This window comes from Scyliorhinus canicula, chromosome 4, assembly GCF_902713615.1.
Source record: "Scyliorhinus canicula chromosome 4, sScyCan1.1, whole genome shotgun sequence".
Lineage (NCBI taxonomy): Eukaryota > Metazoa > Chordata > Chondrichthyes > Carcharhiniformes > Scyliorhinidae > Scyliorhinus > Scyliorhinus canicula.
The window spans coordinates 225,817,629-225,833,555 of NC_052149.1; the positions used below are offsets into that span (position 1 = coordinate 225,817,629).

Genomic DNA, 15,927 nt, shown 5'->3' on the forward strand with positions numbered 1-15,927 from the left:
CTAGCTAGTGCACCCTGAACCCCATACGACTTCGCTTTTTCCATCAACCTGCCATGGGAAACCTTATCAAATGCCTTACTAAAGTCCATGTATATGACATCTACAGTCCTTCCCTCATCAATTAACTTTGTCACTTCCTCAAAGAATTCTATTAGGTTTGTAAGACATGACCTTCCCTGCACAAAACCATGCTGCCTATCACTGATGAGTCTATTTTCTTCCATATGTGAATAGATCCTATCCCTCAGTATCTTCTCCAACAGTTTGCCTACCACTGACGTCAAGCTCACAGGTCTATAATTCCCTGGATTTTCCCTGCTACCCTTCTTAAACAAAGGGACAATATTAGCAATTCTCCAGTCCTCCGGGACCTCCGTGCTCAAGGATGCTGCAAAGATATCTGTTAAGGCCCCCGCTATTTCGACCCTCGCTTCCCTCAGTAACCTGGGATAGATCCCATCCGGTCCTGGGGACTTGTCCACCTTAATGTCTTTTAGAATACCCAAAATTTCCCCCTTCTGTATGACAACTTGACCTAGGGTATTTAAACATCCATCCTTAGCCTCAACATCTGTCTTGTCCCTCTCCTTTGTGAATACCGATGCAAAGTACTCATTAAGAATCTCACCCATTTCCTCTGAGTCCACGCATAAATTCCCTCTTTTCTCTTTGAGTGGGCCAATCCTTTCTCTAGTTACCCTCTTGCTCCTTACATACGAATAAAAGGCTTTGGGATTTTCCTTAACCCTGTTAGCCAAAGATATTTCATGACCCCTTTTAGCCCTCTTTATTGCACGTTTGAGATTCGTCCTACTTTCCTGATATTCCTCCAAAGCTTCATCAGTTTTGAGTTGCCTCAATCTTAAGAATGCTTCCTTTTTCATCTTAGCTAGTCTCACAATTTCACCCGTCATCCATGGTTCCCTAATCTTACCATTTCTATCTCTCATTTTCACAGGAACATGTCTGTCCTGCACTCTAATCAACCTTTCCTTAAAAGACTCCCACATTTCAAATATGGATTTACCCTTAAACAGCTGCTCCCAATCCACATTCCCTAGCTTCGAATTTTGTTATACTCTGCCTTTCCCCAATTTAGCACTCTTCCTTTCGGACTGCTCTTGTCCTTATCCATGAGTATTCTAAAACTTACGGAATTGTGATCGCTATTTCCAAAGTAATCACCGACTGAAACATCAACCACCTGGCCGGGATCATTCCCCAATACCAGGTCCAGTATGGCCCCTACCCGAGTTGGACTATTTACATATTGCTCTAAAAAAAACTCTCCTGGATGCTCCTTACAAACTCTGCTCCATCTGCACCTCCAACACTACACGAATCCCATTCAATGTTGGGGAAGTAAAATCTCCCATCACAACCAACCTATTGCTCCGACATTTTTCTATAATCTGTCTGCATATTTGTACCTCTACTTCATGGTTGCTTTTTGGGAGGCCTGTAGTAAAGTCCCAACAATGTTACTGCACCCTTCCTAGTTCTTAGCTCCACCCATATTGCCTCAGTGCTCGAATCCTCCACCGTGCCCTCCTTAATCACAGCTGTGATATTATCTCTGACGAGTAATGCAACTCCTCCCCCCCCCTTCTACCTCCCTCTCTATCCCTCCTGAAGTATCTATACCCTGGGATATTCAGTTGCCAGTCCTGCCCTTCCCTAAACCAAGTCTCAGTAATACCAATAACATCATATTCCCAGGTACTGATCCAAGCCCTAAATTCATCTGCCTTACCTGCTACACTTCTCGCATTAAACCAAATGCACCTCAGACCACCTGTCCCTTTGCGTTCATCAACTCTTCCCTGTCTACTCTTCCCCTTAGTCACATTGAGTTTATTATCTCGTACCTTACTGGCGTTAGTTGCTGCTTCTATACTGACCTCTAAATTCCTAATCTGGTTCCCATCCCCCGCCACATTAGTTTAAAAACTCCCCAACAGTGTTAGTAAAAGCACCCCCTAGGACATTGTTTCAGTCCTGCCCAGGTGTAGACCATACAGTTTGTAATGGTCCCACCACCCCCAGAACCGGTTCCAATGTCCCAAAAATCTGAACCCCTCCCTCCTGCACCATCTCTCAAGCCACGTATTCATTCTGACTATTCTTGAGTTTCTACTCTGACTGTCCCGTGGCACTGGTAGCAATCCTGAGATTACTACCTTTGAGGTCCTACTTTTTAATTTATCTCCTAACTCACTAAATTCTGATTGTAGGACCTCATCCCTTTTTTTACCTATATCGTTGGTGCCTATATGCACCACGACAACTGGCTGTTCACCCTCCTCCTTCAGTATGTTCTGCAGCCGATTGGAGACATCCCTGACCCGAGCACGCGGGAGGCAACATACCATTCGGGAGTCTCGTTTCCGACCACAGAAACGCCTGTCTACTCACCTTACAATTGAATCCCCTATGACTATAGCCCTGCCAGTCTTTTTCCTGCCCTTCTGTGCAGCAGAGCCAGCCACGGTGCCATGAGCCTGGCTACTACTGCCTTCCCCTGGCGAGGTCATCTCCCCCAACAGTGTCTAAAATGGTATTCCTGTTTTGGAGGGAGATGACCGCAGGGGACACCTGCACTGCCTTCCTGCTCTTTCTCTGCCTTTTGGTCACCTATTTCCTATCTCCCTCACCAATCCTAATCTGCGGTGTGACCAACTCACTGAACGTGCTATCCACGACCTCCTCAGCATCGCGGATGCTCCAAAGTGAGTCCACCCGCAGCTCCAGAGCCGTCATGCGGTCGAACAGGCGCTGCAGCTGGACACACTTTGCGCACATGAAGAAGTCGGGCATCGGCTGCGTCCCTGAACTCCACATTGAGCATGAGGAGCATAACACGGGTCTGGGATCTCCTGCCATTTTTAGCCTTACCTTAACTGACTACAAACTATACTATCAAATAATTAATAAGTGACAGGAAAAAAGACTTACCAATCACAATACTCACCAACACAGGAAGAGTTAAATTTCTCCCAGCTGCTGCTAATTGGAGCACTTTCCTTACCAGCCAATCAGGTCAGTGCATTGCTGTGATGTCACCCTTCCAGGTAAGTTTTTAAAGTTTTAAAGAGGTAAACTTAACTTCCCAACGACCCCTCGCCAAGAATCTGAAGTCCGCTGCTCCTTATCAACAGTCTTTTTTTTGGTTAGAGGAGGAGGGCGGGTGCGTGACACTACACGTGTAGTGTCTCTGGTTTAGCCGCTGCCCAAATATATCCGTTCACTCACCTTCCCAGAGCGCAATTCGGCCGCTCCTGTTCAGCTCCTCCCACACACTGCAAACTGCAAGGTAAGTTTTTTAAAATAGGGAAACTTACCGCTCCCATTCAGCTCCTCCCACGCACTGCAAATGCAAACAGCCCCCTGGTTACTGCTCTCGCTGAAAAAAGAAAGCACACTCCACGCTCCTGAAATGAAGTCTCACCCCTGTGTCTCTGCTGTTTTATGAATTAGGTAATTTGGATATTCTGAATTCTCCCTCTGTGTACCGAACAGATGCTGGAATGTGACAACTAGGGGATTTTCACAGTAACTTCATTGCAGTGTAAATGTAAGCCTACTTGTGACAAAGGTTATTATTACTACCCACTTATTTTTTCCAATTAAGGGGTAATTTAGCATGGCCAATCCACCTAACCTGCACATCTTTAGGTTGTGGGGGTGAAGCCCTTGCAGACACTGGGAGAATGAGCAAACTCCACACGGACAATGACCCAGGGCCGGGATTGAACCCAGGTCCTCAGTGTCATAGGCAGCAGTGTTAACCATTGCACCACCGTGCTGCCCCTATATACAGGATAGCATTAATAATTGCATGTAAAAATGTGGATTGATTAGGATGAGCCAGCATAGGTTTCTTGACGGAAAAAACTGTGTTTAATAAGGAGCAACACAGGGTTAAAGAAGGTAATGTGGGTGTGGTGTCCATGGACTTTCAGAAGCCATTTGCTACAGTACAACAGGAACAGTTGGAACATAGATTGGATAAGTTGGGACCCTTCTCTTGGAGAGGAGAAGATTAAGAGGTGATTGGATAGATTATTGGATAGGTGATTCAAAATCATTAGGAGGCTGGACAAAGTAGATGAGAAGAAACTCTTCCCACTTGCAAAAAGGATCAAGAACGAGAGGGCATGAGAGTTTGGCTCAAGTTAGAATCAGAGCATGATGGGAAATGGAATGAGAGTTTGGTCAAGTTAAATCTTTTTGATAAAGAATTACTGTGCTATGAAACTAACTATTACTAATCATGGGAAGAAAATAATTACTTAAAAGAGGGGCGTAATGAGCTAATTGCATCACTAATGATTGAAAGCTTGATGGGTTTTGTAAGAATATATAGTCAACTCTGACTGAGGGAAGTTTGCTTTTTCACTTGCTGTAACTTGTGCTACAGCCCCACGGTAAATAAACGGCTCTTTGAACTTATCTGGTGTTCGACTGATGATTACCTCTGGATTGCAAAATTTAGTATTATCAGGCACAGTTGTCAGATGATTTACTAACAAAGCAAATGTGATCTGAGCGAAAATGTTTCTATGAAGGAGGCCACCGGCCCATTGAGACAGCACCAGCCCTCTGAAAGAGTGCCGGGCCCATTCCCCTGCCCTATCTCTGTAAAACCACCTAACCTGCACCCCAAGGGGCAATTGAGCATGGCCAATCCACCTAAGGGACAATTGAGCATGGCCAATCCCACCTAGCCTGCACATCTTTGGGCTGTGGGAGGAAACTGGAGTACCCACATGCAGACATGGGTGGAGAGTGCAAACTCCACACAGACAGTCATCCAAGACTGGAAATGAGCCTGGGTCCCTGGTGTTTTTAGGCAGCAATGCTAACCACCGTGCCACCCATGGTTCGTGACTGGAACGCGCTGCTTGCAAGTATGGTGGAGTCAAGTTCAATTGACACATTCAAGAGGGCATGAGATAATTATTTGAAGAGAAACAATATGCAAGATTTCGGGGAAAAGACAGGAGAATGGTACCGTCGTCATTTGGTGAGCCGTTGCAAACTCAATGTGCCAAATGACCGCCTTCTGCACTGTAACAATTCTGTGACTCCCTCCCCCTGTCCTGACTCTCGCTGAGGTTCAGGCTCACAGGTCATAGCTCCTACTCACTTGTCCTGAAACAGCTGGTTTTTGCTGCAGTCTCCATTATTCATGAAGCATGAGACTTAATGTTGAGTATCTAAAGATGCAGCTGATTTTAGATTGTCGTCACACAGCATGCACACAGGTGCCTTTCCATTCGGGTTGTTGGTATTGTGATACGTTTTCCTTTCCCTCAACTCTCCATGCTTAAAAGGGAAATACCCAGTGCCCTATGTTTAAAATTTAAGGCTGCTGAGTGGCACTGCCATTGGCAGCAAAGATGACACTAGCTTGCATGATATGCTTGTGGCCATATATCCTCATTTCAAGCATTCCAGTATTGGGAATTTCCTGCTTTTGGATTAATCGGGTTAAAACTTCAGTACAATAATGTGGATCATCCAGCACCAGTTCTGGTTGGTGAGTGTAGGTTTATTCAGATCTTGAAAGCACCCTTTAATGATTCCTTGGAAGAAAATTGAGTTTGAAAAACCAAAACACTTAATAAGCCTGTTTGTTCCTAACCACACCAAGCTCCCCTAGCTCCTAGGGGTGGCACGGTGGCACACTGGGTAGCACTGCTGCCTCCTTAGCTCCCGGGTTCAATTCCGGCCTCTGGTGACTCTGTGTGGAGTTTGCACTTTCTCCCCGTGTCTGTGTGGGTTTCCTCCGGGTGCTCTGACTTCCTTCCACAGATTCCAGCATCCACTACCTTCCCAGGCAGTGCATTCCAGATTCTCACCAGCCTCATGAGTGAAAATTTATTTTCTCGGATCTTCTCGGACGCTCCTGCCGCTCAGCCTAAATCTCTGCCCCCTTGTGATTGAGGACCAGCTGCTTCCTACTTAGCTGTCCAAACCCCTCATAATCTTACACATCTCAATCATATCCCCCCATCTCAACCTTCTCTGCTCTAAAGAAAACAAACCAAGCCGATAGGGTTGAAATAGCTGGGCCTTAACAGATATCTTTGCAGCATCCTTGAGCACAGGTGAGGTCCCGGAGGACTGGAGAATTGCTAATGTTGTCCCTTTGTTTAAGAAGGGTAGTAGGGAAAATCCAGGGAATTATAGACCTGTGAGCTTGACGTCAGGTGGTAGGCAAACTGTTGGAGAAGATACTGAGGATAGGATCTATTCACATATGGAAGAAAATAGACTCATCAGTGATAGGCAGCATGGTTTTGTGCAGGGAAGGTCCATGTCTTACAAACCTAATAGAATTCTTTGAGGAAGTGACAAAGTTGATTGATGAGGGAAGGACTGTAGATGCATATACATGGACTTTAGTAAGGCAGTTTGATAAGGTTTCCCATGGCAGGTTGATGGAAAAAGTGAAGTCGTATGGGGTTCAGGGTGCACTAGCTAGATGGATAAGAACTGGCTGGGCAACAGGAGACAGAGAGTAGTGGTGGAAGGGAGTGTCTCAAAATGGAGAAGGGTGACTAGTGGTGTTCCACAGGGATCCGTGCTCGGACCACTGCTGTTTGTGATCTACATAAATGACCTGGAGGAAGGTATAGGTGGTCTCATTAGCAAGTTTGCAGATGATACAAAGATTGGTGGAGTTGCAGATAGCGAGGAGGACTGTCAGAGAATACAACAAAATATAGATAGATTGGAGATTTGGGCAGAGAAATGGCAGATGGAGTTCAATCCAGGCAAATGCGAGGTCATAGAACATAGAACAGTACAGCACAGAACAGGCCCTTCGGCCCTCAATGTTGTGCCGAACCATGATCACCCTACTCAAACCCACGTATCCACCCTATACCCGTAACCCAACAACCCCCCCCCCCCCTTAACCTTACTTTTATTAGGACACTACGGGCAATTTAGCATGGCCAATCCACCTAACCCGCACATCTTTGGACTGTGGGAGGAAACCGGAGAACCCGGAGGAAACCCACGCACACAGGGGGAGGACGTGCAGACTCCACACAGACAGTGACCCAGCTGGGAATCGAACCTGGGACCCTGGAGCTGTGAAGCATTTATGCTAACCACCATGCTACCCTGCTGCCCCAAATGATGCATTTTGAAAGATCAAATTCAAGAGCAGACTATATGGTCAATGGAAGGGTCTTGGGGAAAATTGATGTACAGAGAGATCTGGGAGTTCAGGTCCATTGTACCCTGAAGGTGGCAACGCAGGTTGATAAGAGTGGTCAAGAAGGCATACAGCATGCTTGCCTTCATCGGACAGGGTATTGAGTACAAGAGTCGGCAGGTCATGTTACAGTTTGTATAGGACTTTGGTTTGGCCACATTTTGAATACTGCGTGCAGTTCTGGTCGCCACATTACCAGAAGGATGTGGATGCTTTGGAGAGGGTGCAGAGGAGGTTCACCAGGATGTTGCCTGGTATGGAGGGTGCTAGCTATGAAGAAAAAGTTGAGTAGATTAGTATTGTTTTCGTTGGAAAGACGGAGGTTGAGGGGGACCTGATTGAGGTCTACAAAATTATGAGAGGTATGGACAGGGTGGATAGCAACAAGCTTTTCCCAAGAGTGGGGGTGTCAGTTACAAGGGGTCACGATTTCAAGGTGAGAGGGGGAAAAGTTTAAGGAGATGTGCGTAGAAAGTTTTTTTACACAGAGGGTGGTGGGTGCCTAGAACGCTTTACCAGCGGAGGTGGTAGAGGCGGGCACGATAGCATCATTTAAGAGGCATCTAGACAGGTATATGAACGGGCGGGAACACAGGGAAGTAGACCTTGGAAAATAGGAGACAGGTTTAGATAAAGGATCTGGATCGGCGCAGGCTGGGAGGACCAAAGGGCCTGTTCCTGTGCTGTAATTTTATTTGTTCTTTGTTCTATCCGTCACTTCTTAAGGCTCAGATGCTCCATCCCAGGTAACATCCTGGTGAATCTCCTCTGTACTCCCTTCTGTGCAATCACCGTCGTATAGTGAGGTGACCAGAAATGCACACAGTACTCCAGCTGTGGCCTAACTAACATTCAGTATAGTTCTAACATAACCTCCCTGCTCTTGTATTTTATGCCTCGACTGATAAAGGCAAGTGACCTGTATGCCTTCTTAACCACCCTGTTCACTTGCTCTGTCACCTTCAGGGATTTGTGAACAAGTACCCCAAGATCAGTTCCTCTGAGCTTCCGAGTGTCCCTCCCATTTATTACTTACTCCCATGTCCTGTTTCTCCTTCCAAAATGCATCACTTTACACATCAGGGTTAAATACCATCTGCCACTGCTCTGCCCATCTGACCAACTCATCTATATCTTTCTGTTACCTACGATCCTTCTCTTGGTGACGGATGCAGACCTATTTATCATTCCCCCCCACATTCTCATCTATATCATTTTGATTTATATATGTTATATAGTTTCCCTACAACTGACATGAGGTTCACAGGTCTGTAATTCCCTGGTTTATCTCTACCACCCTTCTTGAAAAGTGGAATATTGGCTGTTCTCTAGTCCTCTGGCACTTCCCTTGTGGCCAGTGAGGAATTAAAAACTTGCCTCTGCAATTTCCTGCCTCGCCTCCCACAGCAATCTGGGATGCAGTTCATCCGGGCCTGGGTATTTGCCTATTTTTAAGTCCGTCAAAGCCTCCAATTCCTCCACACTTCCCATGTCAAACTGCTCAAAGTCCTCACAGTCCCATTTCCTTAATTCTGTAACCATATCCTCCTGAGTGAAGACCGATTAGAAGTATTAATTTAACACCGAGCAGTGTCCTACGGCTTCACATACAGATTGCTCCCTTGGACTCTAATGGGCCCTACTCTTTCCCTGGTTAACCTCTTCCTTAATGTTATTTGCAAGTCCTTTTTAATGCCCCTTTTTGCTCTTCTAAATTGCTTTCTTAAGTTTCCTCTAGCACTTCCTATATTCCTCTCGGGCCGCAGTTGAATTTCTCCCTTTAGACCTGCTGAAGGCCTTTTTCTTACTCTTTCGCCAGTGCTGTACTGCCCCAGACATCCAGGGTTCCTGAACTGTAGGACCTGTATTCTCCCCATTTCCTTTTTTGAATGCTCTCCACTGCTCCGCTGTTTTAAACCTTGTAAATCCAGAAGATGTTTAACAGATCATTGGCATTGCATGTAAAAGTCTTCTGTATTAATAATACAATAGACACCAGACCATAAACAAATTGATAAATTGGTGCAGAAAGAGCAAGTGAACTGAAACACAGTATGAAATGGGTGGGTTTTGAGGATAAATTATAGGCAGTAAACTGAGAATATTACTGCAGAATAAACAAGGGAACTGTTGACTATATAGATCAGAAATATCTGTTGCAAATGTGCACAGAGAACCTATAGCAGGTCAGTGTTAAGGGGAGGGGGAAGTTTGGGGGTGTTGATGGAAACAAAACATTAGGCAGGTTTACATTGCAGCCATGGTGAGAGTTACTGTCCAAATGGACGGATTACATAGCATAACATTAAATTCTAACAGCAATAGGAGGTTTACATTGCAGCCATGGTGAGAGTTACTGTCCAAATGGACGGAGTTACATAGCATAACATTAAATTCTAACAGCAATAAGGAGCAAGTCTTTGATTCAACTATTGCGTGTTGGTTTATCTTCCACACAAGCAGATTCGTACTTAGGTTTTCCCCACCTCCACCTCCGTTTCTTGAACTCCTGCCCAAACTATTCTGAAATATTAACAAAGTCCATGCTGCAATCGCAAGTACAATTGTCTATCTGGCAGCCTCATGGCCTACTGTTTTTAACAAAATTTACTACTGCTTTCTGTCCTACATTCCAGACAGTCTAGACTCTTTACCCCCTTCCTCTGGGCTCCTCGGCTATCCTGCCTCTTCCCTTCAGTGGGAATGTACTCAGCTACAGCAGACTGATGGGCCTGCAGTACAGAAATTCAAATTCTGGAAAGTTGTGAAATTGAAATCTGATAGGGTACAAAAAGAATGACCACAAAACCTGCCACATTGTTTGTAAAAGCTAGGTGACTAATACCCCATTGGGAAGGGAACTAAGTCTGGCCTACACGTAACTCCAGTCCCACACTGACATGACAGCTAGCAATGTGCAATCAATACTGGGTTGCTGATGTTGCCATAGCTTCAGAAATAAATAAAATCTATATATGAAGTAGCGATGGTGTAAGATAAATTAACTTTGAGAGAGTTAATCTGCATGGGGCGTATGAGAGTAAATGCTGGGGGGCTGTTCTCATCCATGACTTAGAATGATATCAAACAAATTAAATAACTTCTACTTTTGCTACATGTTTAAAGTGTAGAGATTGAGAGAAAAGCACAAATGATACCTCCAGCATCGACAATTCAAATGCCTCTTGTGGTCACCCTCTCATCTTCCATACTTTTTGGATTTGCTGCCCATATACCACCTCACACCAAGTTCATTAAGCCCTGTGCTCGGTGACTTGCATTGACTCAAATTCGGCCAACACTAGAATTTTCATCCTTGTTTTCCAATCTCGTGGCCTTTTCCCTCCCGAACTCTGCAAATTTCACCAGCCATTCTACCCGTTTGAGATTTTCATGATCCTCCAATTCTGGCCTCTTATGTATCCCTAATTTAAATCACAAGATTTAATAATCATGCCGTAAGCTGGCTAGGCCCTCAGCCCTGGAATCCCCTCCCTCAGCCCCTCATCCTTTTTCTCTTCCTCTAATATCCCCTTTGGCCAAAGTTTTGGGCACCCGCCCTCGAGTGTCTCGCTTGAATACTTCTGTAAAGCAGATCGGGATGTTTTTACTTTGTTGAAGGTGCTGTATTATAAAATCATAAGACATAGGAACAGAATTAGGTCACTTGGCCCATCGAGTCTGCTCCGTCATTCAATAATGGCAAATATTTTCTCATCCCCATTCTCCTGGCCTCTCCCCATAACCCCTGATCCCCTTATTAATCAAGAACCTATTTATCTCTGTCGTAAAGACACTCAGTGAATTGGCCTCCACAGCCTTCTGCGGCAAAGAGTTCCACAGATTCACCACTCTCTGGCTGAAGAAATTCCTCCTCATCTCTGTTTTAAAGGATTACCCCTTTATCTGAGATGGTGTCCTCTGGTTCTAATTTTTCCTACGTGGAAACATCCTCTCCACGTCCACTCTATCCAGGCATCGCAGTATCTTTTGCGTTTCAATAAGAACCCCTCTGATCCTTCTAAACTCCAACGAGTACAGACCCAGAATCCTCAAACGTACCTCATACAACAAGTTCTTCATTCCAGGGATCATTCTTGTGAACCTCCTCTCGACCCTTCCAAGGCCAGCGCATCCTTCCTTGGATATGGCGCCCAAAACTGATCACAATACTCCAATGGGGCCTGACCAGAGCCTTGTACAGCCTCAGAAGTACATCCCTGGTCTTGTATTCTAGCCCTCTTGAGATGAATGCTGACATTGCATTTGCCTTCTTAACTGCCGTCCTGAGCCTGCACATTAACCTTATCAGAATCGTGAACAAGGACTCCCAAATCCCTTTGTGCTTCTGCTTTCCGAAACATTTTCCCATTTAGAAAAAAGTCTATGCCTAGATTCCTCCTTCCAAAGTGCATAACCTCACATTTTTCCACATTGTATTTCATTTGCCACTTCGTTACAAGAGGGCATAACTATAAGGTTCAGGGTGGGAGATATAGGAGGGATGTCCAAGGTAGGTTCTTTACTCAGAGGATGGTTAGGCTGTGGAATGGACTGCCTGCTGTGATAGTGGAGTCGGGTACTTTAGGAACTTTCAAGTGGTTATTGGATAGACACATGGATCACACCAGAATGGCGGGGAGTGGGATAGCTTGATCTTGGTTTCGGACAAGGCTCGGCACAACATCGAGGGTCGAAGGGCCTGTTCTGTGCTGTACTATTCTATGTTCTATGCCCACTCTCCTAGCTTGTCCAAGTTCTTCTGCAGCCCCCTTGCTTCCTCAATAGTACCTGTCCCTCTACAGATCTTTGTACCATCTGCAAACTTAGCAACAGTGCCTTCAGTACCTTCTTCCAGATCATTAATGTATATTGTAAAAAGTTGTGGTCCCAGCACAGACCCCTGAGGCACACCACTAGTCACCGGCTGCCATCCTGAAAAAGGCCCCTTTATCCCGACTGCCTTCTGCCAGTCAGCCAATCCTCTATCCATGCCAGAATCTTACCCTTAACACCATTGGCGTTTAACTTATTAACAGTCTCCTATGCGGCACCTTGTCAAAGGCCTTCTGGAATCTAAATACATCACATCCACTGGTTCTCCTTTGTCTAACCTGCTTGTTACCTCCTCAAGAACTCTTAACAGATTTGTCAGACACGACCTCCCTTTGACAAAGCCGTGCTGATTCAGTCCTATTTTACCATGCACTTCCAAGTGGTTTGCGATCTCATCTTTAATAACAGACTCTAAAATCTTACCAATGACCGAAGTCAGGCTAACCGGCCTATAATTTCCCGCATTCTGCCTCCCTTCTTAAACAGTGGCCACCTTCCAGTCCTCTGGGACCCTTCCTGCCTCCAGTGATTCCTGAAAGATCATCACTAATGCCCTCCACAACTTCCTCAGCTATCTCAGGACCCTGAGGTGTCGTCCATGTGGTCCAGGTGACTTATCCACCTTCAAACCTTTCAGTTTCCCCAGAACTTTCTCCTTTGTAATGGTCACTACACTCACCTCTGCCCCCTGGTTCTCCTGAAGCTCTGGCATTCCACTGGTGTCTTCCACCATGAAGACCTGATGCAGTAACTATTTGGTTTGTCTGCCATTTCTTTGTTTCCTATTATTACTTCTCCAGCCACACTTTCTAGTGGTCCAATGTCTATTTTTGCCTCTCTTACCTTTTATATATTGACAAAAATCTCTTTCTATCTTCCTTATATTACCAGCTAGCTTGCACTCATACGTCATCTTCTCCCCCTTATTGCTTTTTTAGTTGTCCCCTGCTTGCTTTTAAAGGCTTCCCACCCTCTGGTTTCCCACTAATTCTCGCCACTTTGTATGCTTTTTCCTCAGCCTTTATGCTGTCCTTGACATCCCTCATCAGCCATGGATGCCTTGTCCTCCCCTTAGCATGTTTCCTCCTCCTTGGGATGAATTTCTGCTGTGCCTCCCTAATAACCCCCAAAAACTCCTGCCATTGCTGTTCCACTGTCTTCCCTGCTAGGCTCCTTCTCCAATCAACTGTGGCCAGCTCCTCCCTCATGTCTTTGTAGTTACACTTATTTAATTGTAGTACCGTTACATCTGATAGCAGCTTCTCCCTCTCACGCTGCAGGGTAAATTGTATCATATTTCTATCATATTGTGGTCACTGCTCTCTTAGGTTCCTTCACCTTACGTTCCCTAATCAATTAATGTTATTAATGTATTAATGTTAATGTAATGATGTTGACATTCAGTAGCTTGAGTTTACTATTCAGCCCAGCTCGTGGTTGTGTTGGCAATATTGACTGTAATATTAATAACTTAGTGTAACCATTATAGTATCTGCCATACATATAATTCCTTATTAACCTGTGCAGCATCTTTGTATAATGTGTGCAGCCTCTCAGTATTCAAAATATATGACTCCACTGTGACCTGTCCTGATTTATACCTGTAGGACAGTTGCAAAAGGGGAATAAGTGCAGGTTGAGCATCCCAAAACCTAAATTCCGAAAACCAAAACATTCCGGAATCTGCACTTTTTTCCAAGCACCGATGTGATGTCATGAGTGGGAAACCCTACAAGGCTCCTGGGCGATGTGCAGTTCCCAACGGGTGCCGCACATGTACAGTATATTCCTAAATCTGAAAAATTCCGAAATCCGATACACGCTCGGCCCCAAGCATTTTGGATCAGGGATTTTCGACCTGTACTTGAAAACAGTGGGTTGGAAGTGAAATTTGATCATTGAAGGTGCATGAGAAAATGTTAATCACTAAAAGTACTCACATCTTGATGCAATCATTTTGAAAGAAATCTGCAGTGCTGTCTTGAGAATGGTCACATCAAGCTCTTGATTCAGACATTTCTGTAGCGACAAAATTAATGTGGATTAAATTTGAACCATGAACATTGGATTATAGGTTGGCATGGTCGAGCAAGTATTGGGCTAAGGAACGGCGTGGTTAGAATGTGGGAGCAAGCAGTGTGTCATGGGGCATTGTGGCTAGAAAGTAAAAACACTACAATTCTTGATTGTTTTCTCTATTCTCAGTTGTGAGCCATGTTTGAATGGAGTTAGGGAAGTGAAGTGCGAGGGAGAGGAAGAAGTTATAGATTGCCAAAGACAAGATCCAACAACAAACTCTTGTGGCAGTTCAGGCTCCTCCAATTCTAAGATTCCTCAGGAATATTGCTTTTTTATAAATCTGTTGTTTTGGGGTTTTTTATGTTTTTGGTTAATGGTTGGCCAGTCAACAGCCAAGTTGGTTTTCACTCAGTTATGTTGAGCTGGATTTCTGGGCATCCTGCCATGTCTCTACCCATTTGGGGTTAAAGTTTATTTCCTGCTGTAACACTGATTATTATATCATCATTGCACTTCTGACCAATGAAGAGTCGCCTTTTCTGAGGTCAGATGATGCCCTCACTGAGGACAGAGGTGCCTGGAATATGTGCCATCACCCAGCTGGAGCCCTGCTTCCAGGGTACGGCCTAGCCTGGAGACCAATTCTAGAAGTGATATGGCCTTGGGAGGCACCTAGTTCCAGGTAAACGATGCCTGTGCCATTCCGTAGCTTTTGTATCACGGAGAGAGAGCGTGAAGGAGGCAGGAGCTCGCATCGAGGTGGGTATCTGCCCAGTCCATGGAAAATCAGCGCTACAAACCTCTAATAACAATATATTGTATGAGCAAGGGTGATAAAACAGTCATAAGTTTACTGTAGTTCTAACGTCAGTGGTTTTCTCTGCCCTCTCGGGTGTTAGATTTGCTTGCATTGGGTGGGAGGAAGGAAGGTATGTTGTGAAGGGAAAGTATGGGTGATGAGGGCAGGCTTTGGAAGAGGAATTGTGCTGGGGAAAGAAGGTCGTGGTGGGGTGGGTGGTGGAGTGAGGGGAGGGGGAGGGTATTGGGGGAAAGAATGGTATATGGGAGAGGGGGAGAGTTTGAGATGCTGAAGGTTCCCCCATAGGCTATGGTTGAATCCAGTGTGAGGTCACAGCTTCCCTATGCCATCATCCGGGGTCCTCGATTGATCTTGCTTGTCCTGGGTCAACAATCAAGGGCAGCTATTGGCCAATTAGCAGTCAGTATTCGGGCTAGGTGTGACTGAATAAACATTGATGGTGTTCATCTTTTCCTCCTCTACAGAAATGCCAGCACCAGCTAAAGTCGTCAAAGCAGGGAACCCAAGACCAAAGAAAGGAGCCAAGGTAAGTGTGATCGCAATTAACGCAATTCTATTTTTATAATTTTCTCTTGGATTTTCTTTGTTAAAAGATACTCACTCCATCAGTTCTTCATGCTCCCACGCTGCTATTTTTTGAAGACAATGATCTCTGGATTCTGAGTTTGAGAACTCTTATGTGTGTGTGTTTGTCGTGTGTGCGTTTGTCGTGCACGTGTGCGTTTGTCGGACGTGTGTGGGAGGTGGTGATAAACTGCCTTTAAGAGCTGCAGATTTTGTGGTGAAGTTTCTCCTGTTGTCCTGTTAGGTAGGCAGTACAAAATGTTGATGAAGAAAGAACCATATATTTCCAGGTCAGGATATTGTGTGGCTTGGAGAGGAACTTGGAGGTGCTGGTGTTCGCCTTGCTGGCAGAGGTCGTGAGTTTTGGAGAAGCTGTTGGGGAATTCTTAGCAAATTGTCGCAATGTATCTTGTAGATGATACAAATCAATCATGTACTGGTTTGAAGGGGAGTGCAA

General features: G+C 45.1%; 1 protein-coding gene across 8 annotated transcripts in view; it reads left to right on the forward strand.

The window, feature by feature from the left end:
* The window catches only part of larp1 (La ribonucleoprotein 1, translational regulator), a 206,535-nt gene that overhangs the window by 68,183 nt on the left and 122,425 nt on the right, over positions 1-15,927 (forward strand). For 3 of the 8 annotated variants that reach the window (XM_038796164.1, XM_038796166.1, XM_038796167.1), the window contains exons 1-2: positions 14,666-14,845; positions 15,371-15,432. In XM_038796164.1, coding sequence (XP_038652092.1) covers positions 14,776-14,845; positions 15,371-15,432 — 132 coding nt within the window. In that variant the 5' untranslated portion in view covers positions 14,666-14,775. Of the gene's footprint in view, positions 1-14,665; positions 14,846-15,370; positions 15,433-15,927 lie in introns of those variants that run through there. The other 5 variants (XM_038796170.1, XM_038796165.1, XM_038796168.1 and 2 more) reach the window with 3 other exon arrangements.